Genomic DNA, 13,499 nt, shown 5'->3' with positions numbered 1-13,499 from the left:
CAATGGGCAGCATTTAAAGTGGTTAACATCCCTGTGGGTGACTCCTTACTGGTGATTCATCCATGCACATTAAAAAGTGATGCTGATGCTGCAGGAGAATTAAACAGCAACATGTTTATTATGACTAAAATCATTTCCAGCAGATGTTGGATTTTTGCACAAAATCATTTAACTGTTAAAAGGTACAACTGGCATCTGTACCGATATTTATATGGAGTCATCCTGCACTGACTTGGGTCACTCTGTTCTGGTTGAATAGTTTTGTGCTCTTATTTTGTAAAGACTGCATCGCCACCAACAGCAATCCAGATTTTGGTTTTGTTGCTGGTGTGAAGGTGATATTTTAACATTCATCTGAGCACTTTCAATGAAACAAAGAGATATTCTTGTTTGCCCATTCATGATATTTCATAAATCTGCCAACTGTATCATTCAATGCTGATATTCATGACTGATTCCTCTCAGACAACAGCAACAAAAACACAGTCTGTAAATGTCATTTTATCATCATGGTGCATCATCTTCATTATGTTTTATACACTACTTCAGCATTTAAAAGCATCATGTACCTGCTGTTATATTATATTTTACTTTTATTTATTCATTCAGGAAAGTTTCACTGAGAGGAAGCCTCTCTTTTGCCTCTCTGTGCTTGTACTGGGTAGCTTCCAAGATACCCAGTGCAACCACAGTCTGATCTGCCAACCACTGGAGCAGTTATACTTAAGGGCCTTGGCTCAAGGGCACCTCAGTGGTGGTAATGAAGGAGGGGGGCACTTCACTTTCTCCACCCAGATTTATGCTGCTGGTTTGGGGATCGACCTTCTTGGCTGTGTTGAGACTTTTGAATCTGCTCACTGCACCAAGTCCAGCTGATACAAACCCTGACAGAGCAAACACCGTAGTCTATGAGGAAGAATTACCCCCGACATCTCGGAAAACGTTCACTTAATGGCCTTTCTGTCAGGTTTGGGCTGCTGAATATTATTCTTGAATTCGATAAAACCCCCATAATTCATTTTATGTCGTCATAGATACCCATCAGTGTCGCCGGCAGATATGTTGGTCTCTTGTGATTTCTTAGTGGAAAAACGAACCCCCCCCCCCCCCCCCACTACCACCACCACCACCACCACCACCACCACCACCATCACATGGAAATCAGTTAGAGTGGAGCCAATGTCAGACTGAAGATAGAATAGAGTGTAAGAAGGTGATAGATCTGTCTGATATCAGGCAAACGACCCTCCAGTCACAAACTCGCTTCTCTAACCTTTAGGTCACCATTGCTGTTGAATAGATGGGTCGATAACCTCCATCACATACTCAGCACTCTTAACCCTGTATTGTTGTAAAAGCTTTCTAAAGCTAAAGCTAAAGTTTAAGAGTAGGCCTTTTTGATAAAGCTTATAGTTAGGGCTCCTAGAGCTCTTAGCTTATGCTGCTATAGGCTTAGACTGCCGGGGGACTCCCATGATGCACTGACTTCCTCTCTCCTCCTCCCTCTCTCTCTCTCTCTCTCTCTATCCATCCATCTATATACAGTACTATTAATGCATTCAATAAGCTAAACTTCTTCCCCGGAGTTGTCTGTGCTTTCTGGTCTCACAGGTAATCTGGGCCTGGAGACATCCAGATGACGGATTCCAGTCCCGGACCTTCTAGCTTCATTGTTGACTTTCATTGTGCTTTTCTCCTCTATCCTTCCTCTCTCTCTCCTCTCTACCCCGACCGGTCGAGGCAGATGGCTGCCTACTCTGAGTCTGGTTCTGAGGGTTCTTCCTGTTAAAAGGGAGTTTTTTCTTGCCACTGTTGCTCATGTGTGAATGTTGGGTCTCTTTAAAGTTAAAACCTGAAGAGTTCGGTTTAGAACCTGCTCTATGTGGAAAGTGCCTTGAGATAACTTTGTTGTGATTTGGCGCTATACAAATAAAGATTGATTGATTGAAGCTCCCAAAAATAGTTTCTAGGGGAGGAAGGTAGAAATGTAAAGAATGAAAACGGAAAAAATTCCACAAAATATCATGTTATAACAGAAATTGTAAAGGGGCCCCTTCAGAAACCACAACCAGTCAACTTTTGATTTGTACTGTGGCACAGATAACAATCTCAAACCACAAGGGTATCATTATTATTATTAATAATATGCTGCTGGTTCATTGACCTTAGTCTATACATCCACACAATGATATCAAGTTACTGTATCTTAAACCTTCAAAACCAAGAACAAAAGAGAACATGGGTCACACCAAACTAAACAACAACATCCCCGCTTGATAAAGAAAAGCAGAGAAAAGAAGAAAAGTTTGACGTATTTGGGTGCATTGCTGGAATTTCCTCTGAAAATAAACTTCGCTGCTCGTACCGCGGAGTCAAGCCTGGACTGCAGTGTCATTCAACCATGTGGTGTTGACACAGGAGTCCCATCTCTGTGTCAACCGCCGGCCAGCGACACAAAAGCGAGCTGAAAATGTCAGTGTGTGTGTGTGTGTGTGTGTGTGTGAGTGTGTGAGGGACACATCAGCCAGCCGCCATCTGTAGCTTTCAAGGCAACCAGATAGCAGATAATAGGTTAGGTAAACACTCACGCCAAGGTTGAGTGGAAGTCAGCTCGGCTCCACGGTTTAACCATTTGCATTTCTATCAGACGTATGATTTTAGGGGTTTTTTACCATTATTTGCCAGCGGGTGGCCAATCAACGCCGCAACGGTTTAACAAAGATACCGCCCACGTCGAGCATTCACACCTGCAGCAAAAAAATCCAAATTACTCGAACGCCTCATGAATATGCAGATTCAAGACAGCTGCTACATAGTGCCGGCAGGTGGTGATGGGTCATTTGCATATGCTGCCTTCAGGGCCGTTTAATCCAAGCCTGCGATTTAGGTGCGAGACTGTCTGACGGAGGAAGGTGTGACGACTTGTGAGAACTCTGTGTGAAGAGGCTGCTGTACTACAATACTGATCATGACTTTATCTGCAAGTGTTGTTCATGCCCTCCAGAAATTAAGCCAATAGAGGACTCAGTAGACCATTTTATTGTACACAGGTGTAATTAATAACATTAATGATGGCAGAATCTAGTCTAATCTTACCAAATCAATGACTCTGGTGTAGTGTGTGATGTTTCGCTAGTATTCATTCATGTTGATTGCTCCCAACCTTTGCTTTTCTTGCTGTGAAAAAGCATCATCCCTCCAAGTTTCATTAAAACTGAATGGTTGGATAGCAATGTCAGTTTGTTGGTTGGTCCACCACTTTGGTCCAGACTGAGCTTTCTCAGAAATATTGGTATTTAATACTCTAATATCAAGCACCTCCACAAGGTTGATATTTGTGTTTCAGAATAAGATATCTCAACAACTATTTAATGAAGATTTCTGACAGATGGTTGGCAGATGATGCATTCCTATAAATTTGGCTATTCCCTGACTTTTCCTCTGCAGCCCCAAGTGGCTTCACGTTACTAGGCAACCCCATATTTTTGTGCACAAGCCCAAAAATAATGTACCCAAAATGAAAAGGCTACTGTTCAAATCTTTTGATTAAGTTATAAACTCAGTCTCATTTGAAAAGCAACTTGTCAAGTTTGTGCCAAATTTGTGGTGAATGACACAACTGATATCAAGGCTCTCACAGGTGGGATGGTTTCGTTCAACAGGTTAAGAGTGAAATGTTTCAACTATTGGATGGATCGCCATGACATTTGCTATAAACATTCAACGTCTCTAGAGGATAATAATAACTTAGTTTGATCCCTAACTTTCCATTTGGATCATCCTGAGGTCAAAATTTCAGTTTATCCAATACTTTGGTTTATGACCAGATGACTGAAAATCTAATGATATTTTCTTTACCCTCAGCTGTACTCTGTGCTAAAGCAAATACACAAATGCTAGCATGCTTAAATGTAAAACTAAGATGATGAACCTGGTAATTATTACCTGAATGAACATATACTTAAATTATAATTATTAAATACTATCTATCTTTTCACTGTGTGCATGTTAGCATTTAGCTCAAACCAGTGCTGTGACTAAGCACACTCTCACAGAGCTGCTAGTATGGCTCGACACATGAACACTAATATGGTGCCAACATTTCTCCAGATTTCTTCCAAAAACTCTGAGTCTTTGGCATTTGAGATTAGTGCTGAAATATTAAGATTATTGACAGAAAATCCATCGGCCAAAATAGTGTTAATTATTTAACAATTTAATTCATTTATCAAGTAAAGATGCTGCTTGATTGTTTGTTCCAGCATCTCAAATTTGAAGATTTGCTGTTTTTCTCTATTTTTTGAACATCTTTGGGGTTTGACTCTTGGTCACAGAAAAACAAGCAATTGTAGGACAAAACTGACAGTTCAGGACTAAAAGAAATTCACTGAAAATGCAAATAATTGTTGCTGCTCCATCTGAGATCCTATATTACGTACACTTTTTACTGTAACGTATCCATTTGGTGATGCACCATCCGGATGAGGTCACCATCACAGATATAACCTTACATATCACATTTAATCACAATCAATTGACAGACAGAGAGACACGGTCTGATTTATAAAGTCAGCGGCTCACTTTACAGAGAAAACACATCCCTCCCTATTAACTGTAGAGACAGCCTCTTGACATAAATAACAAGGTGGCATCTCACTATGCAAACAGAGCTATTTGTGACTGTCTACGTCCTATTTGTGACGTTCTGCTGGCAGTTTGATGATGGAAGTTAAGTTACATCCACATCCTATTTGTAGTACCGGTCCCACATTTAGACATTAACCATTTTAAGCTGAGCCCTTAACTGGACAGATCTGTGCAGCGAGGAAAAGGCCGGCATCAAGCGGAGCCGTGTTGGAGACTCAATGAAGACTGAAGCAATGAGGAAGAAAATGAGCATTAAAAAAAAGAATGAGGAAAGTAAAGTGTAACGGGGGAAGACAAAGCCAGCAGAAGCAGAGTGAACAACATATTTGCATGGGTGTGGTATACATGTTAGCCAATCTATAATTACATCCAATTTATTTTGCATGACCAGCTAAGTTTCTATGTGCTATATAATGGGGTGTGTGTGTGTGTGGAGGGGGGGGGGGGCATAAGCATGTCCACATGTGGTGCGTGTGGCTCCACGGTTGAAGACACTCTGCATCGGTACAGATGCTTCTGGCAGAAATGTGCTGACTCCTTAGAGGTTGTGATATAGATAACTGAGGTCTTCCAGCAATGCTGCGGCCGGTCGGGAGGCTATTTTGGGTCAAGTTAAGTCTAAGTGTAGGCTATGCTTAGTGTCGCCTTGGAATGGAGGAGCCTTCCGTCTAGAACGAGGGTCAAGACAGCGAAACACTGAAAATGTATCTGGGTTTCACTCTAATTACAGTGCAGTGTTGCAATGCAGCCTGTCACCATAACAAAGTCAGTTACTAAAGATCATTTGAATATCTGATAATTGGACTCCTGCTGCAGGGAAAAGGAGAGAGGGGAAGTCTGTAGTGCTGCTGTAGATCTATCTACTACTCAACCACAAAACTAATGATTTTCTCATTATGAAGTACTTTTTTTCTTCTTTACAAAGTTGCCTAAGTTACTAGTTCATGTCTTAAAACAGCTGAAACAAATGGTTAATTATTCAGTTAATTAGACAATCGTGTCATTTCAAGCAGGAATCTTATACATTAATTGACTAAGGCTTCAGAAAAGTTAAGATTTACTGCTTTTATCTGTTTTATATCACTTTTCTGTTAATTGCATATCTTATAATATAATGATAATGTTGCCTGAACAATACAAGATTTTTTATGGTGGGCACAGGAAACTTGTAAAGGGACATTGTTTCAACATTTTTCAGACTGTTGAACTACAAGCTGTTATGATAGCTTCATCTTGATTACAGGTTAAGAGCATATAAATTGATCACAATAGGCAACTTGAATCCAATAGCAACACTATGAAAGCCCATTCGCTGGCAGCCTGAATGCACTCCTTATAGTACCATAAAATACAAAGTGATGCAAGGTCAGTTATGTTACCCTGTAATGAGCTGAGTCTATTCAAAGCCAGCCTCTGCTGAGCTTCAGCTCCCTTGTTGGAAACATACACTCCTCGTTCAAGCTAGTGCTGCAGGCAAAGGAGGTGTTATTCATAGCTTCCGTCTGGGTAACTTGGCTAGCACTTTAACACTTTGGCTATCACTTAAAAAAAGACAAACAGCAAGTGCGGAGAAGTAATACGACACAATGCGAACTTCCTTCAGGCTATTTCTCTAATAAAAGAATGTGGATCATGGCACGAGGATGCAGATCTAGTATGGAAACCACAAGAGTAACAGCCAAAACTCAACGCTCCAGACAAAGCAACAAAGAATAACCCAGACTCCCCGGTGGCTGTGAAAGACATTTTAAGAGTAGAAAATACAATATTTCCTCACAATACAGTCAGGCTGTACCCAAAACCGATTTTTCCAAGCTGAAGTGACCCATTTCCATCACTACGCTGTGACAAAATGACTATGAAAAGATGATAAATATCTATTATTATAAAACAAAAACTGGAAGACACAATTATATTGAGTCATAGCACTTATGAGGGTCATGATCAGGAGGATGTCAGACAACTTCCAGGTGTCACCAAACAAACCTGAGCCACATAACCTCCTCTCATCAGCTATACTTTGTGTTTAGTGATAATTAATATGGCAAACATTATACCTGCTATAGCCTCATGATACCAGATTTGTAGATCTCTGCCTACCAAAGTGGGGTGTTTTCAAAATGCACTGTAGTTATTTGAACAGCAGTAAGAACAGCCGCTACCAAACCTACGCCTCTGTACAAGACCCAGCTCACCGGAAATGATGCTTCTCCCCTTTTCATTCTCCTCTATAGAGAACCGCATGTAACCGCCCCAGTATGAACATGAATGAGTGAAGCATTTAGAGACTGACCTGTGAGTCTATCATTACTAAACCTACTTCACATTTAGCTCAAAGCACTGCTGTGTGTAAGTACAGCCTCACAAAGCCGCTTACATAGAGTCTCTGTTCATGTCAGACATCACTTCCTATGTTATGAACGGTTTACTGAAAACTGAGCTGAAATTTTGGACAATCCCTAACCATCCTGATCATTTTAGCATCAGCAGAAAGCGGGACACAAAACATGTACACTACTTTTTTCTTCCATCATTGGATTTTTTGACGCCACTAGTTGATAAATTTAAACACTCTGAATTCAGACGCTCAAATAAAAAGGCAGAAAGTAAATAAAGCATTCTATACAGGCGGCGAGGTCCGGTCCTCTGAAATGAAGCCAACGCGGAAGTAACTTAGAACTGTATTCTAGCAAAAAGGCCACCAGGGGGCGACCGTTTTGGTGTCAAAAGGACTTCCGTCTCTATACAAGTCAATGGAGAATTCACCAACTTCTCACTTGATTTCTAACCTCAGTAAACGTTTTCAAAATGTGTTTATGGTCTCAATCGCTAGTTTAAAGCCTTCTTCAATGCAGTATGATGTTCATTTGTGAAATTTTGGCCTCCCTGATTTTATATTTGACGATAAAGCAGGGTATGCATTAGGGCGTGGCTACGTCCTGATTGACAGGTTGATTACCCAATGTCCTCGAGATCCAGCCCTCACAACCAATCGCAAACTCCCCACTCCGCCCATGGCCGCGCCTCATGCCCATATAAGTAGAATCCGTGTTTTTATTTTTCCCAGTATGCACCTGAAATTTTCAAGATGGCACTGCCCAGATTCGAAACTATTGGCTTCCGAGCAGCAGTCCACAAACCAATGGGTGACGTCATGGATGTTACGTCCATTTCTTTTATACAGTGTATGATTCTATATAGTAATCAGGGATTGATTTAGTCTAAAATCCAGTCTTTAACTTGTAGTTAGAGAGCTTTCCTAAAAGACTGAAACAGTGCTGCTGCTGTACCAACATGCCCTAATATCATTCCACTTCCAAAGTAACGCCAGCATAAAGTGTTAAATACATACCTTCACCCTCAAACTATGAACATACAGTCATGCAGAAAATATGTAATTTTTTTTTTCTTTTTTCAAAAATAACATCACTATCTTACCCAGGAATTCTGGGAAAACCTCCAAGTGATATGCAGTGATACAGAGATTCATTCTGACTTTTCCCTCCACTGCATGTATTGTGTGTATTAAAACCAAAGCATTCAGGGTAAAAGAAGCTGCAAGTGTGAAAGTGTGACACACAGACGGGTATAAAAATTACAACAATGGCCGGGAACGGAGAACGGCTAGAGACCGACACACACTGATACAGCGACATACAAACACACACACACAGGGCCACAGCACTATGGGTCAGTGGCTGACTCCTGACAGACTGACTTGGCTCAGTGGATGTGAACAAAGCACAAAGTCTGGAGAGGGCTTTAGACCCGGCGGGGCTTTTGTGTTTGCATGGTGCTGCTATGGGCGACCAAAAACGCATCTGAACGTCCCATAACTGAGCTCCCACTGGTCTTCTGCCAGTCCTCTACTAACCCTGCCCCTGTTAGGTACTTTCTGCCCTAAATACGACCAGATTGACTAGCTTTGGAATATAAATCCTGGCAAAGACTTTGGAAAATCATCTAGTAATTTGTTTGCAGGATGCTTTTGTCTTCATTTAACATTTAATAAACAACGCTACATGCTGGATAGTTAGCTGAAATCTGCTTCTCATTCATGTTTCATAATTCACTTTCTATTCACCTCAGTTTTTCCTGCAGTTTTCTAACCATTCAGTCTCTGTACCTCACTTATCCTCTCTCTTTGGCTGAGGGCCAAAGAGAGGATCTTTCAGCCGAGAGGGCCCCCAGCCTCTCTTTCTCCACTATAAACCCCCACGGCTATTGTCAGCTGTTGTCTCTCGTCAGCTGAGTTAAGGTCTGGTCTGGTCATTAAGTAATAATAGTAAATATCTGCTCTAATCTTGCAGCTCATTATAACAAGCTTCTTTTTTTTTTTTTTCTTTCTTGCTACCACTGTTAACCCTGCCTCTACAGTCGGGGCTTTAGACTTAGACCACTTATACCAGTTCCTGCATGCCTCTATGTCATTAGATTAAAGTATGCGTGTAACTTAAGCCTCAAGAGGTTTAGGGACCTATTTAATTTCATTATCATCAGTGTTATGCCCTTCAGCGGAGCATCATGATCACCAAACCTTTACAGGTGGCTAATAAATAAAAATAAAGGTGGATTTTCATTGCTTGGATGCATCTTTGGATTTCATGGGCTACTTCCTGTTAGCAAGTTAGTTAAATTAATTTGGCAACAGAAGCTAAACTACAACCCACAAACTTATTACAGCAGAAATAAACAGTCGGAGTCACTCCTTCTCACTTTCATCTGTCAACACTTACAATTAATGATAGATGCTTTCAAGTTTGTCGTATTCCTTTAATCACCTCAGCTGGCAGGTTCAACAAGTCCTCACTTCCACATGAGCCCTTCCCCTCAATGTTAAGACAAACTATTGTGACGTCTTGCGCTGTGCAAATAAGCCGACAGCGGCACACACAATCTATATACTGTAGTCTTGGAAGTGTACTGTGTGACTCCTTCAATGCTAAACCTTTCTGCTCTTGAGTAAACACGCACGATGGACGCAAATGCACGTCGGAAACAAAATGATTTGAGTTTGAATGAACAGGAGGGTCTTTGTCGAGAGAAGCTGTGGGGTCTTAAAAGCGATTAAACAACCTCAAATGGACCCCTCGGCCTCTTAAAGAACCCCTTTTTTAAAGGCAGTATGCAATCAGGGATCATGCAGTAAGGCTTAAACAGCACCTTGTGGAGTTACTGGTTTTCCAAGATAAGCTCGACACTTTTTTTTTTTTCTTTCCATTGAAATTTACATTGCAGGAATTTTGTTGACTCACTACTGTTTCTGTGTAGTGAAGCTTTAAGCAGCTGAGAGTGAAGGGGACTGTCACACCCAATTTGAGCTGGCCCGTGCACGTGCGTGGTGAGACTTGTCAACAGTCTTGTCAAACTATTTTGCCAGTTGGTAGTAGTTGAAACACGCTGCGGCAAACCCATCACGAGGGCTCGTCCTAAAAGCAACGTGTCGACAAGTAAACAGCATTCAGTTTCGGTTACAATAAAACAACACTAACTTTAAGTATCCTTATATCCTCATTCATTCATTACTTTTATATTAGACTGGTAGAGGTCTAATGCATTGGGAAAGTGAGTGATTTCCTGAGTATCTTTTAGAAAATGAACTGGTTTTAAACATGACACAGTAAAATAGAGTGTGCTAAAGTCAGTGTTGTATTTTAAGTTCCTGGAACAAGAACCAACATTCATCTCTCAGTGGATGAAAGCCATCCTCACTTTTACTGCAATTTGCATTCTTTCAGGAAGTGCCATTCATTTTAAAACACATGGTTACATCTAATTTGGGGAAGCGTGCATTTGCATGACTTTTCAAGATCAGTGGCCATAATTAAAGTTTGGAATTTAACTTCACAGCAGGCGTCCTGAATGGGAATAATGATGGAAAATTTACATGCCAATTGTATTATTTAACACAGGCTGAAGAGTTATTAAATTAGCAAATGAAACAGATGTTGACTCAGCTCCATTGTCAGCTTTAAGGTTGTATTGAACTACATTATATTCTGCAATCCAGTGAAGTTCAACAACACTATGAAGCCTCAAATCATCCCAAATTACAAGAAAACAGTATCTCATTTTAATTAAGTTAGTATTAGTAATAGTGCCATTTCATTGCATCAGTACAGGTGTTTCTATTTTTCTGGTCACTCAGTCAGTATATCAACTTGCAGCAGGCTTTTTCCACCTACTGTGCAGTTTTACAGGGACTGAACATAAAGGCACAGGCACACTACTGCTCAGTTAAACCTCCCTTTAGATACTCGGTTACACTGGTAGATATAATTGATCTGTGATGTGCAGGTTGCCTCGGGGGGAACTTTAATTTGCAAATTAAGTGCTGCTGTAATTCCCTCAACATGCATGTTTTACTCTGCTCCAGGCTTGTTGACTCTGTAGAGTTCTCAGGAAGATGTTTGGATGGACATCTATTGACATTGTAAGAGTCGAAGTTGGTGCCTCTGTCTCTTATACAGCATAGTCATTCTCCACAAAACTGGAGACAAAATCCTTGAATGTCTGGACAAACCTGGCCAATAAAGACGATTCTAACTATAACACATGACACAAAAATCTGGCATTTCCAAACTATATTTGCCTCAGATAAGCATTTTCTGCTCTAAAAGCTCTGCTATCAATGTCTCAACAACTATTCTTTAGAAGCAACAAAAAGATGCACCACCAAGCAATAAAGCAGCCCCCAAAAAAGCCAGACTCATCATCACCAATATGTATTTTTAAAAACAGCATCACAATATGGATTTTCCCCTCTACCAAACAAAAGATGGAATCAGGAAGCTCTGGACAAACAATGATGATGCACTTTTGTGAACAAGAGCACATGATGATGGTGAGTATTAGGGACATATGAGCAAATGCATGCATTAAATAAAAGATGGAAAACACAGATACTTTAAAAAGGAAAGAAACAGGATGAGTGCAACAATACAGTCATTATCTGTCATTTTCCATCAAAAAAAAAAAAAGATCTGCAAATGGCCTTCAATGACATTTTGGATGAGAGGAGAGACAACTGATGTTTTGTTTTTTTCCATTATGCCACTGTCACTGTGCCACCTCACCAGCTGGGTGGGAGCGGCCTACTTCAGCACAAAAGCACATATGAAGTGTATGGACTGAAGGAGGGCCAAATTCTGTCTCTTCTTTGCTAAGAAAAAAAAAGCTAACAAGCCTGAATTGATAGTATATAACAAGCTTGGATAACTAAGAGCTATAAGACTGATCTGTCCAAACTTACAAAGAGCAGACTTGACAGTGTTACAGAAGCTTGCAATGAACGCTCCACTGTCCTTTCCTTGAAAACCTGGCTGTCAGTGAAGCTCTCCTTTCATTGATTAGCTGTCTTTCTGCAGGAGGCTTTGAGAAAGGAGGCCTGGCTTTGGTAGAGAGAGAGACAGAGAGACAGAGAGAAAGAGAAACACAGGCTGATTGTCTGTCTCCCACCCTCCTCTCTAGCAGTCTTTCTCTCTTTCTTCTGATACCTCAGCCATTACAATAGATGATATCATCCCTCCTGAAGCATGCCACAGTGTGCAGAAAACCAGTAGGCTACCATGTGTGCGCACCTGTTCAATGGGCGTGATGCTCTCTATGTGCTTTCCCCCCCTGCCCCCTGCTATGTCCAGACACACACATTGCACATCACACATTGCAAAACTGGTCTTTTTTTTGCATAAGTGCACCACAAACAGACCCGAGGATATGTGCTGAAAAGCCCGCAGCAGCTATGGAGAGGTGCTCGGCTGATATGGGTCACCGGCATGTTGAAATGAAATGAGGCTGATAATTTATAGGAACTCTGTGTGTGTGTGTGTGTCTGTGTGTGTCTGGGCAGATGCTGCTGTGTGGACCTGCAGGTGTTTGCTAGGCCCGCTGCACAGACTGACAGGTGGCACCGGGGCAATTAAGACGCAGCTACGCATTTACCGGTGGATGGAGAATTAAACAACAAGGAACATTTTAATTTTTAGAAGACTTACCTCAGAGCCACACGGACTGAGCTTTCATCCTGTCCCATCATCATGATTCCTCATACAATAATCGATATATTTATTTAAAAAAAAAAAAAAAAAAAAAAAAAAAAACCCAGGAAGGGGGGAAAAAAGCGGATTTCTCTGTTTTGGCAGCTTGCCTTAGCAAAACAGCGAGGAAACAAAGTGCGTAATGTTACTACCTCACCGGCAGGCGAGCTGGACCGAGCCACGGAGCTGCTCACCTCGCCTTCAAAGCCGCCATTTCAAAACAAACACTAAAAAATTGTCCCACATGCAGACTGACGCTGCTGCTTCTAGTGCTGCTGCTGCTGCTGCTGCTAGGTGAGCCATGGACACGCACACACACACACACATTCATAATACCGTGCACTGTGCCTCTCACACACTCTCTCTCTCTCTCTCTCTCTCTCTCTCTCTCTCTCTCCTTGCTCCGTTTACGCACCGGGGACGGAGCCGCAATGCGTCAGCAAGCCACGCCCTCTCATTGGGAAAACGACGGCGAGATGACGTCATGACACAAAGGTAATGAACAATTTGTTGATAAAAATAATAAATAAACATTACTCTAAAATAGTCTGAAGTTTTGGGACAGATTTAGGGCAGATGACATCATTCATTATGCATTGGACAAAGACACTTAATTTTGGTGTAATCATCAAATGTCATTGGCACTTTCCACAAACATGAATCATAATTATTGTTTAATTTTCTCATTATAAAGATATTTTTGAAAGCAGTAAAATACAAACAAAACTAAAAAAAACTCCAGTCTAATATGTCTACCTACTTTTAAAAATATTATATTATTAATATACTTAGTCATTACTTGGCATCATTTTTGTA

The 13,499-nt window shown here is 41.0% G+C and overlaps 1 protein-coding gene across 1 annotated transcript in view; it reads right to left on the bottom strand.

Moving 5' to 3' along the window:
* Positions 1–12,685, bottom strand: part of kif21a (kinesin family member 21A) — a 66,437-nt gene extending 53,752 nt beyond the window's left edge. The window contains exon 1 of the mRNA XM_053319477.1: positions 12,642–12,685. Coding sequence (XP_053175452.1) covers positions 12,642–12,685 — 44 coding nt within the window. The remainder of the gene's footprint in view (positions 1–12,641) is intronic.
* Positions 12,686–13,499: the final 814 nt, after the last annotated feature.

This window comes from Scomber japonicus, chromosome 5 (genome assembly GCF_027409825.1).
Source record: "Scomber japonicus isolate fScoJap1 chromosome 5, fScoJap1.pri, whole genome shotgun sequence".
NCBI lineage: Eukaryota > Metazoa > Chordata > Actinopteri > Scombriformes > Scombridae > Scomber > Scomber japonicus.
This window is presented reverse-complemented; position numbering and strand designations above follow the sequence as displayed.